This window comes from Spea bombifrons, chromosome 1, assembly GCF_027358695.1.
Source record: "Spea bombifrons isolate aSpeBom1 chromosome 1, aSpeBom1.2.pri, whole genome shotgun sequence".
Taxonomy (NCBI): domain Eukaryota; kingdom Metazoa; phylum Chordata; class Amphibia; order Anura; family Pelobatidae; genus Spea; species Spea bombifrons.
Genome location: NC_071087.1, coordinates 157096399 through 157115323, shown reverse-complemented (window position 1 = coordinate 157115323; position 18925 = coordinate 157096399). Strand labels below are relative to the sequence as shown.

At 38.6% G+C, this 18925-nt stretch overlaps 1 protein-coding gene across 1 annotated transcript; it reads left to right on the top strand.

The window, feature by feature from the left end:
• Positions 1 to 1116: 1116 nt before the first annotated feature.
• Positions 1117 to 10852, top strand: LOC128465935 (uncharacterized). Its single transcript, XM_053448208.1, has 9 exons — positions 1117 to 1294; positions 2312 to 2536; positions 4434 to 4640; positions 4980 to 5213; positions 5787 to 5940; positions 6531 to 6640; positions 7314 to 7427; positions 7867 to 8013; positions 10614 to 10852. Exons 1-9 carry the CDS (start codon positions 1202 to 1204, stop codon positions 10746 to 10748), a joined length of 1419 nt encoding a protein of 472 aa, XP_053304183.1. The 5' UTR covers positions 1117 to 1201; the 3' UTR covers positions 10749 to 10852.
• The last annotated feature ends 8073 nt before the right edge of the window (positions 10853 to 18925 follow it).

Sequence of the window (18925 nt, the reverse complement as noted above, 5' to 3'; positions counted from 1 at the left end):
CGGAGAGTTCCCAGGTACGGACAGATGTAGCGTGAAATGCGTCAGGGGCTGTATTTCCATTCCCCTAGTTGTTGGGGTGCGCCTCCCTGCCGTATAGCCATTTAATGAAATGTTGATACATAATGAAATAAATGAGTTTGGATCTTAAATTCTATGCTTCCACCGGGACCTGCCTAAATGGGAACTCTCATTATTTTTTTCATTACTAGTATCTCGTTAAAACCCATTTTCAAAAATATTGTGATAATTCTTTAATATAATGCTTTCAGAAACCTGCATACTATTATATTTCTCATACTGCCTGTGGTAAAGAATAGAATGGCTCAGGCTTAACCAACCAGCCAGACACTCTGTTTAAATGAGTGTCTGGAGGAACGGACTTCATTAGCATTGCCATAAAGCATCAGCTCAGTGTGGTGTTGGAGCACGAAAGTCATTCAAAATATCACATGACTGACAACAATGGCTGCCTCCAGGTCTGCAGATAAAGGGGGCTTATTGGAACAGATTTAGTTAAAAACAAAGTTTTTGTCAAACTACATTACTGTATATGCGCATGGAGAGAAAAAAAATGTATTTCCATCGCAAATTCTCCTTTCACTTTTTCTGCCGTAAAGATGGCGCATGAAGAACTATTGGGAGATCGCTGCCAATATACGCCAAAAAAAATATATGTAAACATAACATTTATATAGATAAATCATTTCATTCTAACTGATTTACTATAATACTTTTTTTAATTTGCAAGTTTATTCTTTAACATAACTCCCAGCATATATTTTAGACACAAGTGGGCAATATTTCGTAATATATCATATAAAAGAGGGAAATGCCATTACATGTTCAGGTTAACTCGGTGCAGGGTAGATATATATATTTATTTTTCTGTGATCTGTGTAAAGTGAGAATATTGTGAAATGTGGATTTCTTAAACATTTTCCTTCTGTGACTCACACAGCGTTTATTGAGGAAACTGCAGTGATGGCGAGACGTGACCTTGCCCTTAACATTTCATCCAGTCTTTTGGATATACCTTTTTTTCTTCTTCACTGAAACGTATTCATACTACGTCTAATAAACACCGATTACTTCCTTGTGAAACGGCTATAAAAAGGTGGCAGGTCCTCGAGGAACATCATTGGAACTGGTAGAGAGCGAACCGTTTAGCAGACATTCATCTACCCTACAGACCGTCTCAGAAATGGAGAACGGAGGGTTTGAAATGCAAGAAGAAGGGGCTGCGGGCTTTAACCCCAAAACGCAACAAAACAAAATGTACCCTTATTCTTTTCAGGTATGCTCAATATCATCGATACATCGATTTATATAAAAATATATTTAATTGTGTTATATATTACTGTTTTATATATATATATATATTTAATTGTGTTATATATTACTGTTATATATATATATATATATTTAATTGTGTTATATATTACTGTTATATATATATATATATATTTAATTGTGTTATATATTACTGTTATATATATATATATATATTTAATTGTGTTATATATTGCTATTATATATATATATATTTAATTGTGTTATATATTGCTGTTATATATATATATATATTTAATTGTGTTATATATTGCTATTATGTTTCAAACTTTTATTTTTCTTGTAGGTTAAGGCTGTCCAATATTTTATTTATATTATTATATATCCTATTATTTTATTATAAAGTTTGACCCCAGGTTTTTTTTAGACATCTATGTAGGTGGGCAAAACATGAGAGTTTAATTGTAAAAAAATAAATAAAAATTGGAAATTCAAAATTATAATTAGTAATCATGGCGCAATAATAATAATAATAATAATACTTATTCTTGTGAATGTGTCCGCAGCATCTAAAGGATAATGCCCGAATAATAAAAGTTCTTTATATAAATCAGTTGAGAAATGATCATTTGGTATTGATCATTGATTCATTATTGATTTACAATGGGATTGGGTATAAACTAGTAGAAGGGCTGAGCTGGCCCTGCATAATGCATAAGTAAAGCAGCGATGTCTCCGCTTGCATGATACAGAACCAGCTCATCCCTTAATACAAAAGCTCGCTTGGGACGGCCCTTCATAATGCATAGTAATATTACCCCTTTGTACTTCGCTGTGGAATATGATGGTGCTATCTAACGGAATAAGTAATAATTAGGGAGTTGAAATGTTTGTTTTATAATTAATGTTGGGACAGAATCCAAATTGCTCAGGTGTTGAAAGAAATGGAAGGACGGATGGTCCGTGATGGGGGTTGAGGAACCAGACATGGAGATAACGGGCTTCTATTCTCCACTTTCAGGAAAAGAAAAAACCTTCATGGTCGCTCCTGAGAATCTTCCTGGTTTGTTTTCTGGCTTGCCTCATAACCACAGCCATCGGAGTGCTGATCCTGTCCTTGGTCTACGTCGGGCATTTCAATGAGAAAACCGCTCAGGACACGATGAGTCCCGGCATGGACGCCAAACCGCCACAAAAACCCGCTGACAGCCGCTATAGCTTCATGAACCATCTCGGCAAATCTAAGGTAAGGGAAGCGTACGTTTAATATACACCGGAGATTATTTCGTGCAATCCTAATGCAAAGCTTTAAAGTGGTCCTATCGTCGTAAGAGCCAAGAGAATGTCCCAACCAACAGGAAGCATTGATTGGGTGATCGGGAGGTGATGCGGGAAAACAGGGGCTATGATGTCATATCCCAGATCACAGCAGAGGGGACGGTGGCTGAAGAGGCAAACCCCAAGGGATGAGAGGGGCCAAGCCTAGGACAGCACCTAAATAAATCACCGTTATGACCATAGAAACATATGGCACATAAGCGTCCTTCAGCCCATCAGATCTGCCCGGTTCTAAACACCTGAAACATTATTTGATCCTCGTCTTCTATTCAGGGAAACGTTATGCCCGTCCCATGTTCTAAATCTCTCCGCAAAACTAAAACTTTCACATCTTACAGTTAAAATAGCAAATATAATAGCCTGTTTACATTTAGCATTTTATACTCCAGTACTGGATCCTTTCTGTGAGAGTCATTTGCACTGCATAGATTATTGTATACCGTGTAATAATCGTAATAGTGCCCGGCTCGGCAACTTGGAGCCCAAAATACTGGAGACCACAAACATACACTGGTCGGCCTCCAGGTCAGGACAAGGACGGCCATTGTATAGAATCCAGCGTGCAGCGGCGCAGTTCATTGCGGGACGTGCTGTCAGCAAAACTGCTGTAAAAACAAAATTATATCTATAAAAAAAACAAATAACAGGTCCGCGGAAAACATATTTTTTAAGTGCTGAGTCAGCAAAATCACATTCCTGGATCCAGTCCCACACCGGGTAATATGAAAAAAATAAACTATTGCATAAAAAACACATGAGCCGAGACGGGCCGTTTCCTTTTCTGGTGAAGCCGGCCGCGTATTTGTTGTAGGAACGTCCAGCGAGGTCGCTCTGTGTTGCTCCATTTCCTTCGCTTTGTTGCCGGGAGATGGGGTTTGAATTTCACGTCGGAGCTCCGCGGAGAGTGCTGAGCAAGGGTTTTTGAAATCCGGCGAAGGAACGTATGTTAAAAACGGCCGACGACATGTTTCCCTGCGAGACACCAACTCTCATTAGTCTCAGCCAGCTGAAAGGGCCTCAGGATGAAGGTCCTCTGGTTTTCTCAGATTAATTTGTGTTGTAGTCCAAAAAACACAGTGCGTGCTTCCTTCTGCTGGGGGCCAACCCCTTATGACCCCTTTTTGGACAGGTGGGGACTTTCTAGGGTACACTTTGTTGATGCCCCCTTTACTCTTGCCGACAACAAAAATATGCACTGTTTTAACCCAATATACTAATATGTGGTTATTGCATGGATTATTACATATATTATAGAAACATATCATTTAAGGGCAGATTCGACCTATTCTGCCCCATCTAGTCTGCCCAATTATTCCTGCTGTAAAGGCTTAACCGGTCCTTGGTCTCGTCTTAGATTCAGGAGCCGTATGTCTATCCCATGCATGTTTAAATCCCCCTCGCTGTATTACCCTCTACCACTTCTGCTGCTTGGCCGCTCCATTTCCGTACTACCCCTTCAGTAGATGTAGTTATTAAAGTTAAGCAAGAGATCATAAAAAACAATGATGGAAAAAACTTACAGGCAGCTAACATTATCAGCCATATCTAGATTGAATAATTACATTTTATAGCCTGTATCTCTCGGCTCCTACCGTCTTGCGCAATGGGGCTTATTATCTCAGCTGACGTAATGCTGCGCTATGAAACAACCACTTCTGGCAAAACATAGCAACCCAGAGACACTGAACATATCAATTAATCGATATTATTATTTCAAACCACCTGATGTGCTTCGTGTTTTATTGCAAATGAATTCCTTTAGGAAATAAAGTGTCACGTCTGAGAGTCTCTCGCTTGTTTTCAAGGTGTTTGAGTACCAAGGAGGCGAGATCCAGTGGGCCAGGTTCAGGAGGAACCCCAGCGAATATTCCGACGAGAACGAAATGCGTTTCGGGGCCAGCATCAACAACCACCAGTCCAAGATGACCATCGCGACGCTTCGGATCGTGAGCAAAGGGTTAAGAGCCCCGCACTGGCATTTCAACGCCAACGAGCACGGCTTTCTCATACAGGTACGCGGGGCCGCCATGCCGTTGATATCTCTAGAAACACCTCGGCTTATTGTAGGTAAATCCAGGCAGCGTTCGAAATAACGGCGGGCGAAACAATGTAACGTTACGCCGCCGGGTACAGATATTGCGGATTCGGCCCTGTGGGTCATAGAGAACATGAAGAAGATGGTGGACCAACACGTCGAGTCACACCAGCTTCCAAGACCTCAATGGACCCTCAAAGGACGTCTCTGGAAGGAATGTCTGAGGGCGTTTATCTAAATGCGTTAATGCCGATGATCTTAATGCGATTAGATAAGAATCCCTGGTAATCGCCATCTGCTGGGTTTGCTCTCGCAGGGTACGGCATGGATTGGCATTGTCGACGATGGTGCCAACACCGTGACCACATACAACGTGACGGCCGGCCAGGTCATCTTCTTCCCAAAGAACACCCTCCACTGGGTGAAGAATGTGGGCGATGAAGACTGCCTTTTCCTCCTCTTCTTCACAACACACGACGAGCTTAAGACTCTCGACGTGGACGACGCGTTCTTCCTGACCCCGGAGGATATCGCTTCGCGCTCCTTAAAGGTCAGTAAGCAGAGGATCAAACATCGGGCTTTATGGATAAAAAAAGGGAGAATCGGGATATTCTATTGGTGTGTTATATGTACCCGCTGGAGGAGAAAGGGGAGACAAGATATATATAATACATATAATAAATATATAGAGAGAAAAATACTTAAATGCATAGAAGATAAAAGAACATTTTAACTTACGGAAAGAACAGTTGATTCATATTATTGTATTATCATTATTATTATTATTATTATTATTATATTTTATTTATATAGCGCCATACAGTCCATACATATGATTAAAGGTGATCCAGACTGGCCATCGGGCAAATACCCAATTTAACCCCTTGTGTTAGTGACAGCTATTGGAATGCTCGGCTTCAAGGACTTTGCACCAGAAGTGATCGTTATCCATAACCCCTAATTGTCCTCGTTAATAAATACCGCGATATATCTGCCGGTCCGGTCTTGGTATAGAGCGAACACATCGGCCCCTTTATTAACCCCCGCATACACACAGACCCGGAGATGTGTTTTTCTGAATGGGCTTTCAATGGGCTCCTTTGTTTTATTGTGTTTATTTTAGCCGGAAGGAGGGGTGGGCTTCATCCGGACCTTCCAGAAACCGAATGAAGATCAAGCCATCAATCTCCCATCGAATCTCATGGAGCTCATCCAGAACGCTAGCTACGTGCAGTCCGAGGACAGTCTAGTCTGGAAATACTTTTATGACCTGAAAGGTATTTATTATTATTATTATCTTTTATTTATATTGCGCCAACAATTCCGCCAGCGCTCCTAGAACGGACAAAGCGATACATTAGGTAAAGAGGACTCGGCTCAGAAGCTGACGTTCTAGAGGAACTTGAGCTATTCAAATAGTATTATTCAACTTTAACAATCTTTGCTTTTATAAATAAAAATGTAAAAACATATTTCCAGAATTGTGTTAAATTCTTATATTTTACATATAAAGAACATATTTAGAACAATGACCTTTAAATGAAACCCCAGGGTAGTTCATGCGGGGATGGATAACATCTTCCACAATATTCCTTATTATAGAAACCCTTATTTTTGCGCATGCCAGCAATAAAACCACAAATAAACACGAAAAACCACGTATATCTAATTACCTGCCAAGTCAATATTTTCACAATCCAGACCACTTGAGGTCACTCTTACCGATGGGGCCCTGGTATGACATCATGAGGCTATGTCAATCATACGACCTGCAGAGGAGAAAACACTTCTGCTTCTTCTTGTAGATATCCTGGGATTACGACACTTCCGAATATTTAGTAAATATTATTATTTATTTTTTTTTAAGGATCGAGAGAATTTGTTTTTCCCGGAGGTATCATTCAGTGGGCGCGTTATCGCAGAAACGGAGCTGGTCTGAACAACAATGAGAAAGTCTACAGTGAATCCTTAAATATGGTAAATAGTTCGAGTCTTTTTTTAGCGATATAAAAGTACAATTAATTAGTTTTCAACTTTAGGCATCGGACTGGAAAATGCTTTAGGGTCAATTTTTAATTTCCCAAATGACTGGGCAAAAAAAAGTTCTCCCGGATAGGGTGATCCTCAAAACCTTACTGGTGGTCTTGTGAATGTTTTTGTTATATTTATATTAAAGGAAACACTATTTTTTTTTATATACATCATCTATACGTCTATAACATATCAGTAATCTTCCATTCCACTATTTGAATGATGTATTTCACTCTACTGCTCGGTCTCTTCAGTTAATTCTTTTTAACAGCATCACGTGAAGCTTGAAGACCCAACATGTGTCTGTCCCTTTTGTAGATAAGATTATTATTATTATTATCTTTTATTTATATAGCGCCAACAGTTTACGCAGCACTTAATACAATACATATATTCAAGGGATATGACAAGATGGGAATTGACAGACTAAGACAAACCGATACATTAGGTGGAGAGAGCCCGGCTCGCAAGCTTACAATCTTAAAATCAGTATCGTTCTGCGCCAAGCATTTATCTTCACAATGAATTAGTAGAAAAAGTATACAGACCGATACACAGTAACCGATCGTGGCAATAGCGCTGCCAAGTTTCAACTGAACTTGCTCTGTTTTGTGCTTAGCATAAGGACTCGCTCACCCTGGGAACCCTACGGATATACAGCAACGGCCTGAGACAGCCACATTTCCATTTCAACGCTCACGAGATGGGATACGTCATCAGTGGATGCGGCTTGGTAATTATCTTAATTGGGTTCAATCAAATTATCTTGATTCGCTCAATCATTCTTAACCAGATCTCTGCGTACTATTATATCCCATCTTTCTTTTTGAACGACGGAGAGTGTAGAAGGCTGCAGAAGGTCATAGAGAGTTTTTTGGATATTCACTAAAGAATAGTTTGTAGATGACTCGAGGAAAGACGTTGGCCAAGTAAAGATGGGGAGATGGGATTCAAGGTTTCTCACCAATTTTATTGTGGCCCCACGGTTTAGTAAATAAACCACCTTGGAGGATGGAGACTTATTCTGCTGGATTTTCACCTTGCTGTGATATAATTATTTCAGCGGGATGTGTTATTTTGTGTTTATCACTGGTTATTAATCAGGGCCATCTTCTGGATTTATTCCTGCCGAGCCCCGAGGATAAACGCACTAATAATTCATTTATTTTCAGATTGGAATTGTAGGAGAAGAACCAGTTTCCGAGTTCTCAGTGGGTGTTGGCGACGTGTTCTTCTTCCCAATTGGAACACAGCATTACATTAAAAGTGTCTGCGATGAAGATTTATACATGATCCTGGCCTTCAGCACCGGAAACCAGGTGTGTATCATATTTAAATCCCAGGCAACTTTATTAGCAACAGAATGACCAGAACACGCAAGGCAAACATCATGGAGACCTAACATATCAAACATAATGATGTGGTGTATAAGGAGTTAACATTTAGCTCCACACACATTCACACGGCCCCGCCCCTGAGGAACGTCTCTTGCCTGGAAAATCCGGCCCTCTCCCTTTCTAGATAAATATTAAACTTGGAGGTTCTAACAAAATATAAAACTATTTGTAGCAGCACTAAACATAAGTTACAAGCATTAAATTGTATTAAATTAAAATTAATCAAAACGTATTAATTCATAAAATTTATTAATAAAAAAAAATAAATTAAAAAAGCATTGAATTAAATCAAGAAAGATGGCAGATAAGAACCACTCTGCCCGTCTAGTCTGGTATTTTTCTTGCTGTTCAGGACTTAATCAGTCCTTGTCTTGGATTCAGGAGCCGTATGCCCATCCCATGCATGTTTAAGTTCCCTCACTGTATTAACCTCTACCACTTCTGCTGGGAAGCTGGTCCACTTATCTGCCACCCTCTCAGCAAAGTAAAACTCCTTTACATTACATCTAAGAAAGAATATTCTACTTCTCTCAGTGCCTTACTCATAATATTTATAAATAGTTACAAGGTAAAAAGCCCCGCCCCAGCCACACCTCTAACCACACCCCCAGAACAAAGGTGTCCCTCTTTATACTTTTTGAAATGTTAGCAGGTATGGTATAGTTTTCTGGTTCTAATTGACTGTGCTTCAGAAAAAAAAGCAATAAAAGTCATTATTATTTTATTATTATTTATTGTTTTATATGGCGCCATCAAATTCCGTAGCGCTGTACAATGGGTAGACAGAACATAACAAGTAGTATATAACATAACAATTTGACTTACAGAAACAGCAGGTGAGGAGTCATTAATATGCATGAAGAAGAGCCCTAGATTGTCTCAAAAGCTTGCAATCTATTATATTTGGTAGCCAATAAAAGTATCAACTTGTAACAAATAAGTTATTGTTATCATAGGAGGTTGCACAACTACATTATTTACCACTAGAGGGCACCATCACTCCCCTAACATTTCTCAAGGATAAAGCAGACCTCAAACCACATACAGTATATTTACAATATTCAGATAAATAGATTATTTGGTAAACATTGAAATGTATCCTATTAGCTAAAGTAAAGTTTTAAGGTCAGTATTTTACAATTTCTTCAGATGTATTGTCTTTTGGTATTTTTATTAATGTAAAACCCCCATGAAAATTTATATATATATATATATATATATATATACATACACATATATACCGTATTTGCTCGATTATAAGACGACCCCGATTATAAGACGACCCCCCAAAATCAAAATATTAATTTAGGAAAAAAACAAAAAGCCTGAATATAAGACTACCCTATAGGGAAAAAGTTTTACCAGTAAATATTAATTAATGTAAATTATTTTCATGTTTAATAAAAGCTATGATTGAGAAAAATATATTTTTTAAATTTCCTTTTATTTGCCAACCTGCCCCCCCCCAGTTATGCCACTCTGCCCCCAGAAATGCTTTATACCCCCCTATTTGCCACTCTGCCCCATGATATGCCTTATACCCCTGTATGCCACTCTGGCATATAGGGGGTTAAAAGGCATATCATGGGGCTGAGTGGCATATAGGGGGGTATAAAGCATTTCTGGAGGTATATAGGCATATCATGGGGCTGAGTGGCATATAGGGGGTTAAAATGCATTTCTGGAGGTCCAGAAATGCATTTTAACCCCCTATATGCCACTCAGCCCCATGATATGCCTTTTAACCCAGCATGTACTGGCTGCCTTGGCTTGATAGGAGTGTGATTGCTGTTAGCAGTTTGATATATATATATATATCAAACTGCTAACAGCAATCACACTCCTATCAAGCCAAGGCAGCCAGTACATGCTGGAACCTGGGGATGATAGCAGTGGGATTACAGCCTCCATATGCCATGCTACAACCCCCACCCCCCTTACACATCCATGCTATCACACACACACTCACACTCATTCACAAACATTTAAATACTCATTCATTCCCTTAATCACACACACTTCACACATACTCAAAAACCCTCCCCCACCCCCTCACCTGAACTGCAGATCTCCCACTCGCAGACTTCTGCAGGGGACCGGCTGTAGCAACTTCTCTGGCCCCGCCCTCAGAGGAGGGAGGGGGGAGATAGAGTTCTGTGAGGACGCTGCAAGCTTCCTGCCCTGCTTCTAACAGAAGAGACGCTGCTCGCGACCGGTAAGCAGCATGGCGCCAGCATTTTTTTGGGGTCTGATTAGAAGACGACCCCGATTATAAGACGAGGGGTATTTTTCAGAGCATTTGCTCTGGAAAAAACCTCGTCTTATAATCGAGCAAATACGGTATATATATATATAAATATATATTTGAACAGTTAACAATTGTCAGAAAAGAAATTGGTGTTAAAGTTCTGGTTTGCTACTTACTTTCTGTAAAGTTCTGTTGCTGCTACTTTGTTACTATATATAAATGATAATTTTATTACACAAAATAACGATTTTAAAAATACTTTTTTTTGTTCTAGTTGGAAACCTTGGATATGGATGATTATTTCCACGCTACAGCCGATCACATCCTTGCACAGCTTTTCCAAAAGAACCAAGATGAATTTAAGAAGATTCCAAGATTTGCAGATGACCAGGCTGTGAATATACCCTAAATGCTGGACAGATCGATACACTCGTTCACATTGCTAAACATTAGTTCAAACCTGAATACTACCAGATATCCTCGTTAAAGTATTGTAAAGGACAGCAGTTATTGACCTTGGTCACATTTGCTTGTTGTAAATATGGGAAGATTTGAGAAATGCCCCTTTGACTATCTACATAAGTCTATGTTGATTGCAGCGTATGATAGATTTTTACTATCCTTGTTTATTTATTCCACTTTTTTATAGTTCTGCTTGTATACAGAGGCTATCAATTATTTCATACATGCATTAAAATGAAATCAGAAAGCAATAGACTGCTTGCGCCTTGTAAGCAAAGAACACCCCTGTTCTGTACCTGCAAAGAGCAAGATAAATAAAATGCAAGTTTAGGGAGGCTCTAAAACATGGTGTCATGAATGGTAAACTGGTGCCGGTAGGGCAAAGCGTTGCTGTGACATTGAAATGGTTAAAATATATTTTAATATGTTCTGATCTGGCAAAGGAAGGGGAAAGCATTGTTGTGACGCTGAAATAGTTAAAATCCATTTTAATATGTTCTGATCTGGTGTTGAGAGGGCAAAGCATTGCTCTGACACTGAAATGGTTAAAGTGTATTTTAATATGTTCAGATCTGGTGACGGTAGTGCAAAACATTGCTCTGTCACTGAAATGGTTAAAATCCATTTTAATATGTTCAGATCTGGTGACGGTAGGGCAAAACATTGCTCTGTCACTGAAATGGTTAAAATCCATTTTACTATGTTCAGATCTGGTGACGACAGGGCAAAGCATTGCTGTGACACTGAAATGGTTAAAATGTATTTTAATATGCTCAGATCTGGTGACGGTAGGGCTATGCCTAGCTCTGACACTGAAATGGTTAAATTATATTTTAATATGTTCAGATCTGGAGTAACGGTTTATTAACACTATTGACAAAGTATTAGGAATGCATCACTAACTTACAATTGATTCTGAACGATTATTATTTTCTATGAACTGTTTTTCTTTTGATAATGTTGATTAAAGATGATTATAAAGTTGCTTTATACGTTAAAAACATCCCGTGGGTAGGTAGCACGGTAGGTAGAATTCTTTGAGTTGTGAAGTTACTAATCTGTAATGTGGCTACTCATGGAGTCTTCTCAGTAGAGTTTGCGTTGGCCTTGACGTCCCCCCAGATCCCATTGTGGGCATCGAGGTCAGATTGGTTTGGCAAAGAATAACGGAGCCATATTTGCAGATATTTATAACTATATACTTTTATGCAACATTATTAACCAACGGAATACGGTTGACAATTTGTAATGACTGTTATATATTTTTTTCTAAATCGTTCCAGTGTTATTAAATGTATATGTTTGAGATCTTATGCCGATGTTCTTGTATTCTGTAGATCATGTAATAAAAATATTTTTTATGACAATGGTTTTAAAGACATTATTATTTTTTAATTGGGGAAATTGGCAAACATGGACTCTGCAAAGGTACGGTGCTAAATGGCCTGTGGGATGTTTGAATTTCAGGATTTTCTGCCACTGTAAGAAGGTAATTGTTTTTTTATGTGTGTTCCTGTGAATTGGACAAGGATGTGTAGTGCGCGTTGTCACAATATGGTCTGGAGCCTCTGGGAATCACAGCTGGTTACTTAGTCTCTGGTTCTGCTTTGATAACCAGGACAGGGAAGTATTATCAGGCCCGCTGCCTTGTATCAGGGCCAGCCTTGGCCCCTGGAGGTGGTTATACATTGGGCTAACAGGTTCATAAAGCCAAGCCCATAGGCAGCCACCTCCATAGACAAACATTTGCCCACCGCCTCTGGACTCTGGAGTGATGAATCCGGCTTCACCAGGAGTCTTATAGAGACATCTGGGTTTGGCAGATGCTACGGTACCCACCCGTAGTACCTATAGTGCCTATCCCAAAGTTTGATGGAGGAGTGATAATAGTCTGGGGCTGTTTTTCCGGGTAATGTTAACGCTACAGCATACAGAGGCAATTGTATGCTTCCAACTTTGTGATGGTCAGGTGTCCAAATACTTTTGGTCATATAGTGAAATAGTGAAATTGTTAGTCCGATAAAATCTGGCCCTCTACAAAGAAGATGTTGGACAGCGTTGCTCTAGAACAACAGACGTCACTTTCTAATTAGGGGGATATAGATGTGCCTTACAATAGGAAAATATCACTCCAGAAAATGATAGTAGAAATCTATTTCTATTACTAGATAGAACGTTAGACTAATACGGAGTTAAATCAATAGATAGAACGTTAGTATTTCAGAGAAAATATCACAGAGTATTCATTAATAACCCAGTATTCATTTCATTGGTCAACAATAATAATAAGTTTTCCTATAAAAATATGTAAAGATACGTACTGACCTATATGTATAATAATAATAATAATAATAATAATAAGGAATTCCCCCTTAAACCTGATTTCCTGTTTCTGATTTTGCCTGGTATGGACTAAAAAGAGCAGATGACAAAAATAAACATAATATGAAATAAACCATTTTGTATGTAATTAAATGACATACAAATGGACCAATTATTTTGTAAGCAGACCTGCGCTCCGTACCTCATAGAAACACAGCATTATAGTTTCATTATGACCTCACACATGGGCTAGTTCGGCAAAAACAGAGATGCGCATGATGATGTATATTAAAAATGAAGGAAATTACCATAGAATACACTGAAAAAATCTAATTAAAAGGAAGCAAAGTGCACATTAGTTTGATCACAGGATAAGAAATCATAAAGGAAATTGCTTTTGCTATTTTAAGTAAAAAAATAAATGATATAGGCAGTTTATAATAGCAGTTATTTTCTGAAGTGATAAGAGTTCCATCTCCATGTATATATATATATATATATATATATATACAGCAAGCTGACACATTAAGTTATTGACAGATCCTATTATTGCAAGAATAGTCACATAGCATTTAAAAAGTTCAGAGGTATGCAGATTTTTTTACATGACCCTTCCTTTTGTGTATAAATGCAAAGAACCCCATCGCCTCCTTGAACCCACAGAATGTTTCCATGAGAAAAACTGTATGGTGGCTCCAACGCCAGACAGCAAAAATATACATTAGATAAATATCCAGTTTATTCATATTTTAATACAAACATTGAAATAATAGAAGCTAGGTGTGCAATATCCAAACCTACCAGCAGATGTCACCAAAGATTTGCATCTGATGTTATATGACTATAGGTTAATTCATTCAGAATATTTAGTAATATTGGTGTTTTTGTTTTACTTACTTTTAAAAACTCCAACGCATATAGTTGAAAAATGTCCCAAATTTACTGGGACAGTCCTGTTTTTGGGTCCTATCCCGTCAAATTTGGGTCTGTCCCATCATAAAAGTGCTGCCTATGTACAGTGCATTGCGTTTAAACTGCGTTTAGGATTAACCTTTCCCATGTATACGGCTACTGCGTCCACATATGTGGCTAGTCCTACCCCCTCACATGGCTGTCCAGGGAGGGCTTCGGGTGGCCAGATCCTGGGAGGTCCCTGGTATGCACATACGTTGTGTTTATTTGAATAAATTCATCACTATATAGATTTATTTAGTGTAGGATTTGGGAAAAGTGACAGGTTCAGTAAAATGTATAAATTAATGTACACAGGACGCAAAAGGGTTCCGGGAAACAATATAAGTGAAGGATTTTTTCAGGTCGTTGACAAGTAACCTATCAAGGTTTCAAAGTTTCAATATAGACTTGAGGCAGTCCAAACAATCTAACAGTTTAAAATATTGAGGCGCACGATAAAGGCTATGTGGGAACAGGGAATGAATGCTTCCCAAGTGTTCCTCTGTATGAGAAATAGAAAAAGTGCCGAGGAGTCATGAATCTGAGCTGTGATCACTAAACAAGGAGGTTGCAGATGAGCTTAAATTGTCTGCTCCTTTATTTCGCTGGGTGTTAAGAATTGTCAAGTAGGGTCTGAGCTTGCCCCGCATAACACATATTTTGCAACTAGGAAATCACTACACATTAACTATGCAGTATACAGGGCCAGCCCAGCCTCTTTAAAACACGACTATTCGGATTCGTAATAAAAACTGTCTGAAAATATTCCGACAAAACAACCAAGAAAACAAACCAGAGAGCTCTGACTTTTTATTTGCATTTCTGTTTTTTTTTTCATTCTCACTCTCATACTCTCATTCACACTCTCTCATCCTCTGTCTCAATGTACAACAATTGTCAACTTCCAATCTTCTGGACCTACTCTTGTAGCGACTGCTTGGATAAATCTGATAAAGGCTTTGCAAGAAGACGCCAAAGCATCCCATTGGGGTCCAATTGATTTATCTGATTGATTTTGGTCTCTTAAGTTTAGGGCGACCACATAAACATTTCACTTGTATGCAGTTTACATTCTACTGTTATATAGGATGCATGAATGAGTAACAGATTTCCATCTGTGGGCTTATACCACTCACACACTGTAGGGGGCAGTACTTTAAATAATCAATAACGTGAAATGTATATGTTGTTTTTTATTTAAAGCATCATTGTGTATTTACTTTTTCGTGTCTCTTTCAATAGCCCAGTTTTATCTGCTTCTCATTCTTTGCAATACAATTACATATAGCTGATTGAACACTAATAATCACCCGGACAAAGTAGAGAAACCATGTCGTATATACTTGACATATGACGGTCACATGAGGAATTACATTTAATCCTTCCTAATCCTCAGCGATGAAAGGATCAGTTGCTAAACATGTTTTCTATGGTGATCCAGAACATTATTTAGGCTTATATCTAAAAAAAATCTACATAATAACCTTTACCCAAAATCTGTTTATCCACCCATGCGGAGGAACCTTCTTCTCTATTCACTAAGGTTATTCTATGTCATAGTATCGTTCAACACGCGCAACGTTAGAAAATTCCATTTGGAATTGTTCAGACGCTCGAGTCCATAGAAAAGTGCCGCTCACATGCTTGAACTATGATTAATAGCTTTCATTAAACAGTAATCCTGATCATATCCTAACCCATTTAGTAATCGACCAAAGGATGGCTGATGTTAGTAGTCACCCATACGTTGAATACGTGATGAACAGCTCTCCGTTGACCTGCATTGCTTATTCATGCACACTGATTTATGCGGCCGATGCCATGTGATAGACTGGAATTCATGGAGAAATCAATGTTTTATTATACATCGTAGAATGGATCAAAAGCTGCCGACTACCCGCATATGAATAAGACGTAATACAGAGAAAAGCTCAAGGATGTTCATTTTTTTTTTCAGCGGTTCAGTCGTTTTTTTTAAAGCACATCTGTCCATTTGAAATAATAAAGCAATAAATAATAATAATAATAAAATAAATAATAATAAAAAGAAGAGAAACACATTTTAGAAGTAAAGCATGAGAGCAGCCAACTAAACTTTCCGTTCCCAGGATCTGCATGATTATCCCCCCAAACTTCTCGTGTGAATACTGATTGTTTTTGATTGGCCGAGGCAGACTTTGCAAGGATGGGCAGGGGATAAAAGTGAAGACGCGGACAGGGATCTCAGCTGCCTTTAGGTAAACTTTTTTAAAAAATATTTTCAAAACCACTGCACTGGTTGCCAAGCAAAATGCACAAGATTGTAAATTTTAATAAATGAAACTATTATATGTGGATCCTGATAGTAGTTGGAGTTCTATGGATGGCCTACTTACTATGCTTAATAGTTGCGATGGGAAGAAATAACCAGAAACTGCTGATCCAAATAGTTTTAAAGGGAATTGATTTTTTTTTCTATTAAATTTCATTACCTGCTTCAGGACCAAAACAAGGTAGAGTTTCCCAAAAGGCCGAATAAGCAATGAAATTAAAATCATAATTAAAGCGAGGTGAAAATATTTGTAACATATTCCCTAAATAGTAATACTTACGAGCACTCGTACGACGACTTTTTTGCAAGGAGATGTATTTCTTCTAATTAAAATAATTAACGTGTTTTTTTGAGGTGAAGCTAATCCTCGTCTGTTCCCTTCATGACCAGGGGTTTTCCCACCCCAGTCGCCAGTGATTTTTTTTCCATGTTTACCAAATGTTTGTTCATGATTCCCCTTTTTATCTTTAGTTTATCCACTAAACATGGCTATTTTTGATACAATTTTTGATATGGAATCATTTAGTATGAATAAATATTAAAAAAATGAGATTTAAATTTAGCAATATCGTCTCTGTAGAATAATACCATGCAAGCATTCGCTGTTTAAATTGCCTTAATTATTATTATTATTTCTTTTCTTTTTCACATTTTTTCAGGAGGTATTTTTGGGGTCTTTATAGACCTCAGGGATTGCTCTTGGAACCAGACAGTACCCTTTATGATGTCATGGTGACATAACTGTAGTTTATTATTGGATTAAACTCAGTTTAATTAGTTATTCATTTTTAGTCTTATTTTTTGGAAGAGGGATACTCTTTGTTCCCCTTTTTTTGGACTCTGATCCCCACTGCAGGTGATCACAAAGCTCTATATCTCTGCATTGCTAATCATAATAGCTGTGATGTGCGAGATGGTCATCAAAGGTCCCAACACGGTCTGGATAGACCCTTTAGGAACTTTTTTATAATTAATGAAGTTTCATTAAAATATATATTTATGATGTATTCATCGTATGCTTTTTTCTGACATTATGCTGCTTGTTTTTAGCCTTATTTATAATAAAATAATTATTTCTGCAATTACATTATTGTTATTATGGAGCTAACGTAGTGCTATTTACTGATTTATTCTGTTTCTTGTGTACTCAAGGAAACCCCTTGAATGGATGACTGGATAGATAGATAGATAGATATGTAACACTTTTTACTTTGGGCCTGACATCCATCATAGTGTGTACACCCTGGCTGGCGCCTCCAGGAGATCCTGGCCTCTGCATAGTGGAGAGTTAGGGGTTAATATGACCGTTTGGCAGTGCCTCCACCTAGTAATTACTCCAGGGAATTAGAGTGTAGTGTACTAGGACACATATATAACTCAAACACAAAGAATGTAAAGTTGTCAAACAGATGAACTCGTGTATTAGTTTAGATCAGGAACCAACAGCATTTCAATAATATCAACAGGTATACAGCAAACAAAATATAGCTGAATCAAGCCCAGTCCAAATCACCCGCCTCCCCAAATAATTAGGAACCCAACCTTGTATAGTTATCAGTCCCCTGGGGTAACGTTGGTGCACATAGATGTTGGGGCCCTTGATGGAGGTAATACTTCCCTTGAAATGGGTAGTGATGGTCTCAGTGCCTGTAACTAATCCTGAGTACCTTCCTCTGATATCTGGTGCAGTCTGGCAGCTTTAGCTTCTGTAGGCCTTCTGCTGTATGCTGGATTCAGTATTCCAACTGGAACCACATGGCAAGCTCACTGCAGCACATCTGCCTTCAGACACCTAGCAGCCTGACCCAGGAATCAATCAGCTCCTCATAGCAGAGACTTGTGGGATCCTCAGCAACAGGGAAGGTACAGAGATCTCTTGGGGTGCTTTTCTGTAGAGACCAAGTCACCCTTCCTTTTTCCCCAGCTCAGCCACCTCCAGTCTCTCTCTCTCTACTCCCCAGGCAGTCTGGGGGAAGGGCCTTACTTCCTATTGGCCCCAAGTCATGCCCAGTGCTCCAGTGATCACTCTCTTTGCCCAGGAAGTCTGTATCTATGGTAACTGGAGGTATATAGATACCAGGGTTACAGATAGATAGATAGATAGCAAGGGTATAACTAGCCTGAGTATGAAAGGTGGCAAAAGTGATTAGAACGGAACCGGAATTGGGCGGAGCTAAACATAATCAACCCACCCAGGGACTAGAGCCTTGCCCCTGAGGAATCAACTGGTATACTCAAGGCCTATGGGAACATTTTGCAGAGTTTACATATATGCAACACAAATAACGGTGATATATAAACACATATGTAATTTGTTAAATTGCTTTCTGTCTATAAATAAAAACTGGTCAATCAAATTCTAGAAAGCAGCTAAAAAGACAGTTTAGAGTAGCATTGTATAGTATGGACCATACAAGGGTATTTATGAACGGTTAAGACTGGAAAGCATGGTTAAGGAGAAGACACAGGAGAAAGGGACGAGAAAACCGTAATGAATGAAAGAAAAAAAAGAGGATGGAGAAAAAATTTGCTAACAG

What these genes read in the sequence shown, in the direction of transcription:
- LOC128465935 (XM_053448208.1), top strand. Translation starts at nt 1,202, where the DNA reads ATGGAGAACGGAGGGTTTGAAATGCAAGAAGAAGGGGCTGCGGGCTTT. An exon ending in AGCACGGCTTTCTCATACAG is followed by an intron (nt 4,641 to 4,979) that starts GTACGCGGGGCC and finishes TTGCTCTCGCAG; the next exon opens with GGTACGGCATGGATTGGCAT. An exon ending in TCGCTTCGCGCTCCTTAAAG is followed by an intron (nt 5,214 to 5,786) that starts GTCAGTAAGCAG and finishes TGTTTATTTTAG; the next exon opens with CCGGAAGGAGGGGTGGGCTT.